Below are 16697 nucleotides of genomic sequence, written 5' to 3' on the forward strand. Positions count from 1 at the left end.
CTGTATTCCTTCTCAGCTCCATGTTCAGCGACATCACTTTGATAATCTGAAATCAGCCATAGTGAAAGTATATACACCATGAAAGCTGCAGAATGTCACAAATAAGAGCTTTCTTTTTTTCTAAAAAAAAAAAAAAAGTGAGTTAAATATATGCCACCATATCAGAGGACATGAATCCATTTAAAACAGATGAACAATCACTCCAGAACACAAACAAAATAAAATTGCAACTCTTTTTTTCCTATTCAAATATTTACATGAAGATAACTAAAATATTATGTATCTATCTTCTTATAGCATGGTTTATACACTTCAAACTTTATCTCAATAGATCACCTATCACCAAATGTAATTCATCCCAGAATTTTCACCTCAATATTAGTCATAAAAATTCCCTGTATCTATAATCATCTTGACATTATCTTCAATAGTTAGTTACCACTGATTTAAAATTTTTTGTTTAATTTCTAATTTGAGTATTATAATGTTTATATTCTAAATACCCTTAATTTAAAACCATCCTTGGGAAAAACAAATAAACAAACAAACAAATTCCCTTAGCAGATTAAAAGATTTTGTCTTACTCCAATCATTCTGGTTTTATGTAATATTCATTGTAATCCAAATGCTATATAGGCATTAATGATCTCTTACATGCTTTAATTACTATCTTAGTGTTCTCTAAAATTAGGTGAGTCTCATTGGTCTGTTATTCACACAAATGTTTATTAATAAACATTGTGGGTTTTTTTACTGAAAGCAGTATCTGAAAAAAGCACATTTTCTAGTACTTCTCCAACTGTGAGTGCTTTATGGGCATCTTTGTATCTTAAGCATCTAGCTAGTTCCTGACACTTAGCAGAGGCTCAATTTTGGTTGATTGAAGGATCACTACAAAAATGTTTTAAAATTTACCTCTCTTGACCTAAGAAAGTACAATTTTTCTGAAGATCAAATTAAGAACCTTCCATATTCTGTTATCCTAATTACAAATTTACCAAGGGATTTTTACTTAATGGTCAGTTTACGTGTGGGAGTTGGGAATGAGACTCAAAATTTGAATCATTACCTTATACCCATTAATATGGATAATATTAAAAAGCAGAAAACAAGTCTTGGTGAAAATGAGAAGAAATTGGACCTCCTGTACAATGTTAGTGGAAATGTAAAATGATCCCACTGCTATGGGACACAGTATGGCCTCAAAAAATACTGTGTTTCTCAAAAAATTTATAAAAAATTACCATAAGATCCAGCAATTCTGCTGAAAATAATTAAAAGCAGGGTCTCAAAGAGATCTTTGTACACTCATGCTTATAGCAGCATTATTCACAATAACTGAAATGGGGAAGCAACCCAAAGGTCCATCAACAGATGAACGGATAAGAGGAACATGGCATATACATTTAATATAATATTATTCAGCCTTAAAGGAAAGAAATTCTAACACATACAACAACATGGATGAACCTTGAGGACATGTTAAGTGAAGTAAACCAGTCACAAAAAGACAAATACTGCATGATTTCACTTACATGAAGTACTTAGGGTAATCACATTTATAGAAACAAAAAGCAAAATAGTGGTGGCCAGCTGATGGGTGGAGGGGGGAATGTGGAGTTATTGTTTAATGGGTATAGTGTTTCAGTTTTATAAGATGAAAAGAACAATGCAGATGGATGATGACGGTAGTTGCACAATGCTATGAACATATTTAATACCACTGAACTATACACTTAAAAATTGTTGAGATGGTAAATTTTATGTAATGTGTATTCAACCACAATGAAATAACTGAAAAATATTGGTATACTATAAGTTTCACAAAGGCTTCCACCAGTCACAAAGCCAGTCCCAGGCAAACTATACCTAACATCTGAATAGTGCTTTGATGTTCAAAGTACTCTCACATAGACTTATTTCCAGAAAAAGTTTTTTCTGTCATTTTCATCTACTGACTATCATTTCTCCTTCTCCCATCCCCCTTATCATTCCACTGGGTTTTTTATGTCTGGTTTCTTCTGAGTAACCTTTTTTATATTTACCTCCCTCCCAATATATGTAGAAAACAGTTCCTCCAATTAAGACAAAACAAAATAAAAAACCATGAATTTTTTTCAAAGAGAGACTTGTTAAGTTTTCAAATGAAAAGATAGAGGGATGATAAGAAAGGATGAAGTGTAGGAGAAAGAGGGAATAAAAGGAACAAAATGAGAGAGGGAAGAAGAGAGGGAGAGAAAACAATTAAAATAGTGGGAGGATTCTGCCTTCTGGCATTTGATGAGTCTGTCCTCCATTGTGAACAAAGTATGATTGACATAGAAGACATGCATGCTCTCCTCAATTGGCCTAAGGTATGTACCTGTCAGTATAAGCATCTGATAGTACTGAGTCTGAATCTAGTTTTTAAAGAAATTAAAGAAAGGCTGCACATTTCTCCTAAACATGAACCTAGTGTAAGAATTTTATCTAGTGTTCAATTAAAGACAGAGTACCTGCTTCCATACGGAGTTTTAACCTATGGTGTTAAACTTGGTAAGAGATAAAATGTCCATTTTAAGCATGATTCATAAATTTCGATCATGCAAATAGTAACTTTGTGGGCTATTTAAATGTTTTCAGAGGTAACCTGGACTATTCTTGATTTTTATTTCCAACTTGATTTGAAAGCCTAATCTTATTTAAAATGTGATGGCACAATCCAATTTCACACAAGCATTATGGCATTGATAATCTTTTCCTCATAGCTAGACTAGCATCTGTTCCAAGCATACATTGGAATTTCATGCAAAGCATAACTATACACTTATTCTTGAACTCAAACTCAAGGGAGGAAACATGAGATTTCAGAGGAGCTGACCTGATCAGTCTCTTCTTGTCCTCATAAAATCCTGACCTACTATAAACTCACACCCAAAATACCAGACTTAAGAAAGTACAACTGATCATTTTGAAGAGGTAGCTGTCTTAACTACTCTTTTCAAATAAGAGAGATAATGTATCTGAGCCTGAAAGGAACTCCAGAGTCAGTATCTAAAATTTCTAAGCAGTTTAAGATCAGGGACCTCTCAGAGTCTAACTGTGGACCCACAGTGCATCCACAAGAGGCTAGACAAGGAGAAGAAAAAAAAAAACAACATATTTTATACTTAACAGATTATTGGTGAGAATCCCCTTAGTTAATAATTGCTGAGAGCTTGGAGATCTCATGGGGTGTTAAATGTTTTTTGTAATGTACATGCACCCTTATATTTTCTCTATATTGCACATAGGAGGTTTCCTGTGCTGTCTAATTATAAAGGTTCTATCCTATCCAATGGAGATTCCAAATTTGCCTTCTCAATTAACTCATGGATATTAGACAAGAGACTTGGGTTGTTTCTGTTGGACAGCAAAATGCGTTCTCTGAAATGTAAATCGTTTGTGATACCGGAAAATATAGGCTTACACATTCCCAGTGTACTCTGTCTGCATTCATTTATTGGTATGCTAATATCACCATTCACTATGATGGGAGTCTACAATTTTTTAAATCTCTAAGACAATATATTTTAATGTTACTATGATATTTCATGGGGTCAAAACCATCTGAAATTCATGAAATCAATAATAATAGTTTCAATAATAAAAATAAAATGTACCTATTTCTGAGTCCCACATTTCAATTCAGGGTACAAATACATATTCAAACACTTGAGTCTAAAGTTTAGGACTAAAATTTATGTCCATTTACTGACATTCTCAGTTGCTCAAGTAAATACTAGATGAACTATAGTATAAAAAGAAGAAATATGTAATGTCCACAGAGCCCATGAATCCTTCATAGAGTTCTCTATCTTTCCATTTCATTCTCCAGATCCCCTGCCTCCATCAGCAGCATTGAAATAGGTAGCTTTTCTCACATTGCTCTGGATTATCACTGGGAGTGGCAAAAAGTAAGCACTCCTTAGTGTGATGCTGCATCATCTGGTATTGGGGATCAGATTCTAAAGGAAATAGTCAAAATTACCCTTTTAAGCTTCATAAATACTTGGTTTGCATTCCCTAATTAATCCTCACAGGAACTCTTTGAGGTAGCTGCTGTTACTTTCTCTAATTTACAGATCGAGAACTAAGAGAGAAGTTTTAGTGGTTATAACTTGTCCAAAAATCATGCGTAGTAGGTGGTAGGACCCTTGGGAAGATGCCCTGTGGGAAACTGATACTCCCATTTCTCCATAATCCTAGCACACTCTGTTTTCTCTCCAGTATTGGGACAGATGGCTGTTTCTTTAGTTAGTAACAGATGACATAGTTATCCTGCATTTATGGCCATGATATATATTAAATTTATATCTTTAACAACTATAGTCAAATATATTGCAAGATGATTGTACTGTGAGAAGCATTCACAGACTAAGACCACGTGTTAAAGTAGCAGGGCCACTCTCTCATCCATAGGCAGTGTCCTCTCTTAGGGGTGAAAAGACAGGCACAATTGTCATTCTCTCTTTTTTTTGTTTGTTTTGCTTTTTTTTACATTTTAAAAAGAGCCATCTAATAGGAATAGCTAAATGTTTATGGGATGTGACTCTAGTTTTCAAAGCCCACCAGCAACTGTTTTATTGAACTTTGGGTGGCCAAAGACCACCCCGAGCTGTTGGGATGAGGTCCAGGGCTATTATCTAGACTGTATAAATCACATTGGAAGAAGTTACTTCTGCGCCTTATGTGCTTATGTGCTCCATACTTTAAAATTGAACATCATTCATTTTTAAAGTATGTACGTATTTACTCAAGGAATAGATCAATAAGTGGAAGACCACTCTGTTTAAGGATACAACACCTCACTTATTTCAGAGGGCATCCATTACAATTAGAATGCTTGGTCCATTTTCCTTAAAAATATATTTCAGAATAGGGCAATCCCCACTGGGAGGGCTAGTGATAGTGAGAAGATTTCAGGAGGAAGTATAACAATAGCAGGACTTTGAAGAAAGGATGAGAGCTTAAATTAGTGGGGAAAAGAAAAAAAAACAAAGCCTATATTTAATAGTCTGAGTGTTGTGAATAAAAGTGTGAAGGCAGAAGATAAACATGTGCCATAACCCACTCATCTTTCTCTGTTCTACACCATAGCAGCCAAGTGCTGCTAGAGAACACCATGACTACAGGCAAACATTGTCCCCATTTTCAAATAGGCTGTCCTCACAGCCCACAATGCTTCTGCGTCCATTTCTCTGTTTCATGCACCACAAGGATTTGTACTTTATTCTTGTGGGATGAACTTTGTATCTCTTCTACCCATTATTCTTCACTCCCTACTTTATTTAAATAGACAACCTCAACTCCTACTTTCTTGGGAAAATAGAAATGGTAACAGAGCCTGCTTTTCTACTGAATACAAAATTCACAAACTTAATTACATCTAAATTACATCAACTTCTTCTTCTTGTTAGAGTAGATTTGTTTTTCCCTCTAAAGCCAATCCCTCTATCTGTGCTTTAGAGCCATTTCCCTCCCACCTTCTAACATACGTTATACTATCAATAATTCATTTTTCCTTGCATATTTATCCTCTCCCTCTTAAATAATCTTTTTAAATATCCTGGTCTCTCCAAAGCTTAAATAACCTTGCATGAAATGCCCACTTTGCTCATCATAAACTTCCTGAAGGAGTTGTCTAAATTCTTGACATCTTTTCCTTACTTTTCATTCCATAAGCACTTCAATCTGACTTTATTCTTTATTAGATGATAAAATCAGGGTCTTCTGGGTGGCTCTGTCAGTTGAGTCATGGACTCTTGATTTCAGCTCAGGTCTATCTCAAGGTCCTGGGATTGGCAGCAGGGGAGTCTGCTAGAGATCCTCTCCCTCTCCTTTTGCCTCTCCCCTGACACACTCTCTCTCTCTTTCTCTCAATAAATAAGTAAATCTTTAAAAAAAATGGTAAGATCAACAATGACCTGGGGCACCTGGGTGGCTCAGTGGGTTAAGCCTCTGCCTTCAGCTCAGGTCATGATCTCAGGGTCCTGGGATCAAGCCCCGCATCGGGCTCTCTGCTCAGCAGGGAGCCTGCTACCCCCTCCCCCTCTGCCTGCCTCTCTGCCAATTTGTGATCTCTCTCTCTCTCTCTGTCAAAAAAATAAATAAAATACATTTTTTAAGATTTTATTTATTTATTTGACAGACAGAGATTACAAGTCAGCAGAGAGGCAGGCCCAGAGAGAGAGAGGAGGAAGCAGGTTCCCTGCTGAGCAGAGAGCCCGATGCGGGGCTTGATCCCGGGACCCTGAGATCATGACCTGAGCCGAAGGCAAAGGCTTTAACCCAATGAGCCACCCAGGTGCCCCAAATAAATAAAATCTTTAAAAACAAAACAAAACAAAACAAACAAAAAATAACCCAATGACCTGCATAGTATTTAATTCAACAATATCCATTACTCATTTTGTCTAATTTATCAGCATATTTCAATGGTGTTGACTTCTCATTCCTCAAAATACCTCTCCACCTGCCTTCTGGAATAGGTTATCCCTCTGGTTTTTCTTCCCTTCTTAGTGTTAATACAGGAGGTTCCCTTTTACTACACTACTAAATGTTAAATTCTACGAGACTCATCTTATCCCTCTTCTCTTAGCCCCTTGCAGTCTCCACCAAACTCGTATCAGCCACACCTAAGGCTTCTATCAATATCAATATCTAGATTACTTATATAAATTTTAATTAAACTTTTTGTTTTGAGGTAATTGTAGAATCACATTCAGTGGTAAGAAATAATACAAAGAAATCCCATGTACAGTTTGCCTGTTCCCCCTAACGGTAACATTTTATAAAATCACAATATAATATCATAACCAGGATATTGATATTGATATAGTCCAGATGCAGAAGAGTTTCAAAGCCCCTAGTATTCTTTGTTGCCCTTTTTTCGTCATATCCACTTTTCTCTCACTCTTGCCCCCTTCCATTCTTATCTCCTAGAAACCACTAATTTGTTCTCCATTTCTGTAATTGTGTCTTTTCAAGAATATTATGTAAATATAATCATATGGTATGTAATCTTTTGAGATTGGCTTTTTCACACAGTATAATTCTCTGGACAGTCACCTAACCTGTTCTGTATATCAATAGTTTGTTCCTATTATTGAAAAATAATAGTCCATAGTATGGATAAACCACAGTTTGTTTAATTATTCACTGATGGAAGAACATCTGGATTATTTCCAGTTACTAAGTATTACAGATAAAGCTGTTGTAGGGGTGTCTGGGTGGCTTAGTGGGTTAAGTGTCTGCCTTTGGCTCAGGTCATGATCTCAGGTTCCCTGGATTAAGCCTCACATAGGGCTCCCCGCACAAGTGGGGTGTCTGCTTCTCCCTTTCCCCTCTTCCTCTGCTCCCCACCTCACCCGCTCTTGCTCTGTCTCTCAAATAAATAAATAAAATCTTTTAAAAAATAAAAGCTACTATGAACAGTCATGTATACGCTTTTGTGGGAATATAAATTTTCATTTCTCTGAGACAAGTTTTCAAAATAATTTTCAATTATTGGGTTGTATGGTAGATGTGATGTGAGAAACAAAGGCAAAAGAAAAATTAAATTTCCATTCTACTTACAGCCCATTGATAAGTCCTTGAAACAGGCAGTGACATTCCTCTAGAAACTCAGCTGCCTTGATGTTAATACTTTGCTATGGGCAAAACGCAATCTTAGCTTAACATTTATCCCAATCCCCCAGGATCCTGTAAGTCTACTTTAACATATAAAAATTCTTTGGAAATTTCCTTTATCTCTACCCCCCAAGATGCATGTTGGCAATCATCCCCCCAGCATATGGCCCAATGATATACATCTGAAGGGCTTTATGACTAGGTCTTCCTAGACAGTAATAAATGACCTTTTCCTACCAAAACCAACCCCCTCAAGGCACTGGAAACCTTGTTTCCAAAGTTCTTTAGACACTTAAACTATCCCTAAGCCTCCTCCCAACTTGAAAATATATGATCGGCCATCCCAGCTCTTTCTGCCCACAGGTTCTGACCCTGTACTTTACTAAAACCGTCTTTTTGCACTGAGGACATCTCAAGAATTCTTTCTTTTGTACATCAGTTACACGTTGTTTAAGAAACTACGAAGTTGTCTTCCCACATAGTAGCTATAACATTTTACATTTCCACCATCCGAGTGTGAGTGATCCAGTTTCTCTCCATATCCTTGCCAGCATTTGGTATTGTCCTTCACTTTTTAGCGCTATCTCATTGTGCTTTTAATTTGCATTCCTCTAATAGCTGATGTGGAACATTCTTTCATGTGCTAATTTACCATCTGCATATCCTCTTCTGTTGTCCTTTCATGTCTTTTGCCGATTTTCTAATTGTGTTGTTTGATTTTCTTTTACAGTTAAATTTTGAGACTTCTTTATGGATTATAGGTGTCACTCCTCTGCTAGCTATGTGGTCTGCAAAAATGGTGTCCCAGTCTGTAACTTGTCTTTTTATTCTCTTAAAAACTCTCTGCATAGCCCTAGATCCCAAAGATTTTCTTCTACAATTTTTCTGTAAGTTTTATAGATTTATATTCTATATTTAAGTCTATAATCCACTTAAAGTTAACTTTTTTTATTAAGTGTGAGGTTTCCGTCTTTTTGCCTATGAATGTCTGTTTGCTCCATTATCCTTTCTCCATTGGATTGCCTATATCCTTTCTCCACTGGATTGCCTCCACACCTTCACCAAAAATCAGTTGGGCATATTTGTGTGAGTTTATTTCTGTTATTTATCCTACTCAAATGACCTATGTGTCTACCCCTCTAATGCAGGATAGTCAGAAGAAAGGCAGGCAGGGACAAGAAGCTCCTGCACTAAGAAGAAACCACCCTTAAAAGGATTTTACACCACTCTGGAAGGAGCCCTCTACCTTTTCCCACATGATAGGTGGATGACAAAAACCTGATTGGATGGCAGGCGCAGGGAGAGTTAATCGGATCAAAACAGCCCGCCAACCAGCCCATAAAACCCCCTAGACTTAGGAACTCCAGTGGCGGCCCTCTCGTGTCCTGTCCCTCTTGGGGAGCTTTGTACTATCACTCAGTAACTATGACTCAGTAAACTTTGTTTTGCTGCCTGCCATTCTTCCTGTGGTCTACCTTTTCGTTCTTCACAGCAGTGTGAACAAGAACTGAGGGCACTAAAGAAAAAGAAATCCTGTAACGCCTCCACCAATACCAATTCCTTACTCACAGACACGGGACTGAGGTCCCTCATTACAACTCGGTGAGAATGGAGTTTTAGGATCCCCTTGGAGCCTTCACTGGTGTGGTGGGGGAGATGGAGTTATACATATTTTCTTTTCCTGCATTATTTGGCTGGAGTAGAGTGGTTATTGTCTAAACATTGTCTGTCTCTTAGGCTACCCCTTTCCTGGGCCTTCGGCTAGAAACAGCAGGCTTTTCTTGGCAATGTTTTTTGTCTGCATCCACTGGCATCTTCAGATTGCCAGCTTCTTGAGCTCTGTGTTTGGAATATACATGGCAAAAAGAACTCTCAGAGAATTCACCACCATATTATTTCTTGTGTCCTGAGGTCAGGTAATCAAAGTAGAAATTTAACTCACAAAATTTTACCTCCAGATCTTTTCTTTATGGTCTGGAAATAAGGATCACAATACTTCATTATCATCTGCTCCTGTCTGTCTCAAAGACACCTCAAAGGTAACTCGTTCAAAGCTGAACCCACTCTGAATGTTGCACTGTATCTTCCTGACATACAAGCCAAAAATTTAAACCTGTTCCTAACACTCTTCTCCTATTCATTTTGAACCGTATGAGGTCCTCTTGTTTTTGTTTGTTTGTTTGTTTGTTTGTTTGTTTGTTTTGGTCCTCTTGTTTTTGACTGAAAATATTTTTTGTCTACCCACTTCTCTGTATCTGCATGCCACAGTCCTAATCTGAACTATGCTCATATCTAATCAAAATCTTCTGCAAAGTCTCTTGTCTGATCTACTCACATACATCTTCCCTGTTCCAAATTCTTTTCCATGTTACAGCTGGAGGGACTTTTTCAAAACACTTTGATTATTATCAATACATTTTTTATTGCTTTTAGAATGTTTATTTTTAAAATCTTCAACCTCACCTATAAGCTTTACACATATCTATTGTAGATGCTCAATAAATATTTGTTGATAAATAACTACAGTACTCTAACATTTTGGGTCCATTCATCCCTGGCTAGATGAAAGTGACCTAATGGAGAGACATATCCTGAAAACTTAAGCACCCTCAGTGCAATGGCAATGTATACATTTTTAATGATGATGATCTTAGTTTCTAGTGAGTTTATCCAAGGAGATTACATTGACAGAATGGTTCAAGGGGTTTATGCAAAAGTAATAACAAACAGCAAATTACTAATTGTCCTGCTATTTCCCATATCAAATGAATTTATTTGTCTCTTTAATAATCAGTATTTGTTTGCAACAGAAATATCCTTAAATTTCTCAAGTATATATGCATTTTTAAAGTACTACTCACTTCTCACTTATATTGGACATCTAGAAAATATTCTTAGCATTTTTACAGAATAATACTTTCAGAGAAGGACTAATTATAAGTTAATAAAAAGATTAACTTTGACAACAAAATGGCAGAATTATAATAAAATAAGATTTTTCAAATGGCCTTCCCACATAAATGTTAAATTATCCAACTTCTTCACTGCATGAGCTATGTATATTTGCTGTTGCATCCATTGCAGAATACTGTCAAAATATTGTTTGAGGCATTAAGAGTAAATAAAGGAAAGACAAAATAGTGCCTCTCCCCTTGAAAATCATACAGGTCATTTGGGGGAAAAATCTTAAGACAACTAGAGACTATAAAGAATGAAATAGATTAGCTGTAGGGCTAAATTAAAAGAGAAGGCAAAGTAAGAGAGAAATCAGCAAAGGATAGGTAAATTAGAGAAGACTTACTAGAAAACAATTAGGGCATTAGGTGGGAGACACACAGAGAGAGAGTAATATGGCCAGAAGCAGGAAACAATACAGGTAAAAGGTACAGAAGCAAGAACAGGTAGGGCTTAGGCAAATAATAGTAAAACCACTAATCTGGAAATAGAGTAGGATAGTCAAAACAAGAAATTTCTGGTAAATTTGACAAGCCCTAAGTGAGAGGTTGTCAGCATATGAATCAGATGCACTAACAGTATGGACTCTAAGAGATCAAATAGTTTCTAATCTGCTTTCTTGCCACAACCAATTTATATCTCAGATTTGTAAGTATTGCTTAAACTTCAGATATAGTCCCCAATACATGAGTTCTGCGACCTCAGATTAGGTTCGCATTTGAGTGATAAAGCATTTGAACTGATAAAGCACATCCCAGCTACGACTCTTACAGCTTGTATGGTTGGGATAGGATTCTGTTTCGCATGTGCAGCCTCTTTCCATTTACAGAAAAATTTTAGTCTAAGTCATTTTAAAAATTGGTCAGAAGTGAGTCCTGCAAGTCATATAGAAAAAAATGTAGCATTTTATTTTGTTGGACCCACTGAAAATTTAGATTATGGAAATATTTAAACACAGCCAGGATTGGGTCCTTCAATATTACTATTAGTTTATATTTTCTCCAATTTAGAAATGTTTCTTTTATGTATTTGACTTTCTGCTGTGGTGTTTCTTCATCTGATTTATAATGGCGCTAACCATGGAAGGAGGAAATATGTTATCACATGAACTCTAGCATAATTACAACAACTTTCCAAGGGAAATCCATTTGATCAAGCATATGGAAGAAAAAAGAATCTCTATCACATTAGAAAAGAAAATTTCAGGAAGTTATACAATTTAAGGCTCTCTTAAAATTATTTCAAAAGTTCGACTGCTACCAAATTCAAAGGTACACTTAAGGGTTTATTCACACAAAGAGGTTACAGGGAGTTGCTGAGAGTAAATTAAACTTTGAAGGAAGGATGGACATTTAAGCATTTTTAAAGAGAGAGGGAGATTTAATTATGACAAGATTCAGTTCTGAGAACCCATTTATTTTTATTAGTTGGAGGACGAATAAGTATTTAACATTTGTTGAATGCTCACTATGTGCCAGACTATGTGTTCTAATACTTTTATATGCTTTAACACACTTAATCTTCTCACAAGTCCTAAGAGTCACGTGCCCTTGTCTCTATTTTACAGAGGAGGAAATTAAGACATGGAGAGGACAAGTAAGTTGCCCAGGATCACAGAAGTATTAAGTGCTAGAACACGATTGAAAACCTGGCTGACAAGGGCTACAGTCTGTGCCCTCTGCATAGCGCTTTTAATCAGAGCAGTTCCCAAGTGTGTAGCCTCTCCATGTGTCAGGCATTCGTGTACACTTTTTTTAGTAATCTTCACAGGAATTCTAAGAGCTGGGTATTACTCATAGACTTCAGAGAGGAGGAATTGAGATACAGCAGGTCCAGGATTAGAACCCATGGTATATCTCCTGTTTTCAATAGCTCTGTTTCCAGTTTGGCTAAAACACAGGGCTGTAAAGTAAATTCATAGCATATAAATTGGATAAATCAATGAAGGCCAAAAATAAAAGGATGTGAGGCAAACATTTTAAAAATTTGGACTTGATTCTTAAGACACATTCCTCAGTATCTAGGTGCTCAGTAAATTTTGTCGAATGAAAGAATGACTGAGTGATTGAATATAAAGAATGACTGAGTGATTGAATATATTATTACACCAGCTTCCCCTGTGGACAGTCAGTGGTAGCATGCATCACTAAAATAAATAAAATAATCACAACCAAATAAAGGTACATTATTTATTTTCTTTCTTTCTTAAAATATTTGCCTGTAATCAGATTCTACTGATCCAGATCACCTACAGAATGCTTGGGTTGTAGCTTTCCAATTTGAATATCCACAATTCTAAGAGTTCTATCAGATTAGCAAGATTTTCCACTGTATTATACTTTTATTCAAATGCTAAGCATCCAATAATACAGAATATAATCATTTTTATTATTATCATTTTTTAAAAAGCAGCTTTCTCAATACTCCATGAATTTTTTCAATTATTGCTTAGACTAACCTCAATTATATCTAGGCTGCTAGGCTCAAATTTTAAAATTTTTTATTTCAATTCACCCCAAAATCTTTACTTTTAAAAACAATGTTTTACCCAAACTGTATTCCCATCTCAAATGTTTCTAGAGGACTTTAAGTCAAATCAGTATCAGCATGGTTTGTCTCATCATTGTTTTTCGCATCACAGAGAAGTGTTTCCAATCCTTCCTCTGCTAATCTCTTAGAAATGCTTTTGTTTCACCTTGGGTCTCTTCATGTCTCAAAGAACATGAGAAAGAAATGACAAAAATAGAGAAAACAGGATCATTACTCTGGTCCTTTGTTTTCCTATTTCTTCAACCTTGGGACTACAGGAGGCAATATTATTAACCTACCAATTCACATTGGTTTGCTCATATTTCCTTCTTTCTGATCAGTATTTTTATTGAGCTTAGTGTGAAATGAAAAAACAGCCTTCTTTTATTTCCCTTACAAAGCATATGACAGTGAATTTAACTTTGTTTATTAAAAAATTGCCTTCTAAAAGAATTTGTCATTATATATTTTAGATATTACCTGAAACCTTTTCCCTAAAGAGTCAATATCTTTAAAAAAAAAAAAAAAGAAAACTTAAAAACAACAACATAAGGTCAAATATACAGTCTGTTCTCTTATTTTAAAATTTAGCAACAATTTAGCAATATAGTTTCTGTAAAATTGCCTTTGTTATTAATTGGCCTTAGATTAATTTTAATGGATAATATTTCCATCACATATAACTCAGAATTAAATATTTAAGACCATATGAATCTATGCAAAATAACCTGTTCTTCCTTCTCTGTTGAAGCCCAGCTAAGCTATTCAAAGCCTACCATTAGCAAGTTTCTCCAGCTTTTCCATAAAGGAGGTCATTCCAGTCCTTAGAGCTGAGAGAAAATAACATAAAAAATTCAAATGAAAATAAGTTGCTGTTACTGCCTAATTGAGCTCTACCTACCATTTGTCCTCCTGCTTATGGTTGCTATTGTTTTTGGTTTGTAGGGACCGAGCACCTTTTATTTTCACTTCAGAGATGGAGTACTTTATTACAGAGGGTGGGAAAAACCCACAGCATTTCCAAGATTTTGTGGAGCTTTGCTGTCAAGCTTATAATATTGTCAGAAGGCACAGTCAACTGCTCTTGAACCTGTTAGAAATGGTAAGTCCCTTGGGGAAACAACAAAAATAATAAGCTTCATTTATATCTCTCTTTCAGTAGTCTATTTTTGCTAATGGCTTGGCATTCCCCAAAGAGTTATTCAAACCAGAAAGGAATGAACAAACTAAAAGTACCATTGTATAACTTATGAACACAGTTCTTAATAATTCATTCCATTAGTTCACAGTTATTTTCTCAAACATTTCTATTCACAATAAAATTGATGTCTTGAGAGGTTATCTCGATATATTTTGATTAAAGATTAAGGGCAGCAATTTAGAATATTCTATCAGTTGTATTGTGCTTAAGGAGTTTTCTAAAGTACTTTAAAAAATACTAGATTAAGGACAGTAATTTAGAATATTCTATCAGTTGTATTGTGCTTAAGGATTTTTCAAAGGTACTTTAAAAAATACTGTCTCATTTACACATTATAGCAACCCAATGATGTAGACCAGGCAAGGATTTTTCCTGGCTCCCCTCCCAATCTCTGCCTTTTTCCAGATTAAGAAACTGGGGGTCGAAGATATAAGACAGCTTCCTAGCAACTCAACTGTATTTAGTGGTACGCATTGGGTCTACTGAGTCATGTTCCTATATGAAAATTTAAGTTTCATTCCACTGCCCAATGTTAAAGAGATGAAGACTAGATATACACAGTGAGAAGAGAGGGATCTGATTGAAATATCTTCTAGGAGAAGGATGTGAGGATTCCTTTAGGCACATACATACTAGGAAGTGTTGCAAAATATAGGAGAGAAACACACCTTTGGTAAATCAGTATGGTGTTTGGATTCAAAGCAATCATAAAAAATAGCTGGTTTAGAACCTTCAGATAACAATAATTCTATTAGTTCCTTTTAAGGGCACAAAATTCTTAACTCCAATAAGATCATGCTTCTCATCTATCAAATGAAGATAACAGCATCTACCTTGTAGGACTGATGAATAAATAACCTAATAGTGAATGTTTTGCATGAACATTATACTAAGTGTTTTATGTGTATTAATTGATTTATATTTCATAATAACCCTATTAGATAATTAATATAAAGCACTTAGCACAGTGCCTGTCATGTTGTAGGGTTTAGTTAATTTATTATATGAGATCCTTATTAATCCAAAAGAGCAGAGTCACATAGAGTATCCCCTACTCATGTGTGGTTATTTAAATTTAAATAATTAGTATTGGCTAAACTTTAAAATTCTGCTCCTCAGTCTCGTTAGCCACATTTCAAGTGTTCAATAGCCACACATGGCTAGTGATACCATATTGGACAACGCAGATATAAAACATTGCCAACATTGCAGAAAAGTTCTATTGGGTAGCGCTGAATAAATGTTGACCCATTGCAATGAAGATATGACTGGATCCTTGTTTTAACTTTCAAACAACATAGGTACCTTACTCTGTCTTAAAAAATAGGTATTTTAAAAAATATTATAAACATGTCATCTATCATATGTAAAGACACTTTGGTTTCTTTATGTGTGAACTAGACATATAAAGTTTTGCTCATCTCCAGAATTTTCAAGTTGGCTCTTCTAATAATAGCCAATGATTCATACTGGTAGATTTGCATTCTATCTCCCAATTCTATTAGGCCACATTGCAATCATGAGATGGCTTATGGCTCATAATCTGTTTTTATACCACAAAGGAAACTTTTCAAGGTCTAACTTTGTGAACTTGACTCCACTTACATATAAATATTTAGGTAGTATCATTCTAATGTTTTCTGAGGCTCTAACAGGCTCTAAATCACGAATCCATGAGTTCATGAGTATTTACTGTATGCCAAAACTGTGAGGATACATTAACATATGACACCTAGGCAGCCTTAAAATTTTCAATATGATAAGGAAGATAAAATTCATGTATACAATAAATGAGGTATTTAGCATTTTTTAATGTCTATAATGTTATAAATAACTACATACAAGTAGTAAGTACCATAATCTAACAACTACTTGAACCAGCCACAGACATTTTAAAAATAAACCCAAATTAGAAAAGCACAATTACAGATCATGCTGTTTCTCAGGTGCCACTAAAAGTATGCTGAATAACAAAAGTGAGCATGCCAAAATAATGTGAAATGACAGCTCTTTGAGAAACTTGATTGAAAAATCTATTGGTGGGCTTTTTTCTCTTGTTTAATAAACTTTTCTACCTATCTAAAAAGAAAACTTTTAGCACATGTGTCATAATATATAAAATAGTTACTAAAGTAAAGAGTTTAGGGGCACCTGGATGGCTCAGTCCAGTTAAGCATCCAACTCTTGATCTCAGCTCAGGTCATGATCTCAGGGTTGTGAGATCATGTCCTATGTGGGCTCCACGCTGAGTGGGAAATCCACTTAAGATTCTCTGTCCTTCTCTTCTCCCCTCACTTACACCTGTGCACACTCTCTCTAAAAAAACAAACAAAAAACTATAATGTAAACAGTTCATATAATT

General features: G+C 35.5%; 1 protein-coding gene across 1 annotated transcript in view; it reads left to right on the forward strand.

The window, feature by feature from the left end:
* PIK3C2G (phosphatidylinositol-4-phosphate 3-kinase catalytic subunit type 2 gamma) overlaps positions 1-16697 on the forward strand; it is a 350852-nt gene that overhangs the window by 241003 nt on the left and 93152 nt on the right. Inside the window, exon 25 of the mRNA XM_032855093.1 lies at positions 14080-14236. Within this exon, the coding sequence (XP_032710984.1) occupies positions 14080-14236 (157 nt within the window). The remainder of the gene's footprint in view (positions 1-14079; positions 14237-16697) is intronic.

This window comes from Lontra canadensis, unplaced genomic scaffold (assembly GCF_010015895.1).
Source record: "Lontra canadensis isolate GAN:19392208 unplaced genomic scaffold, GSC_riverotter_1.0 scaffold9, whole genome shotgun sequence".
Lineage (NCBI taxonomy): Eukaryota > Metazoa > Chordata > Mammalia > Carnivora > Mustelidae > Lontra > Lontra canadensis.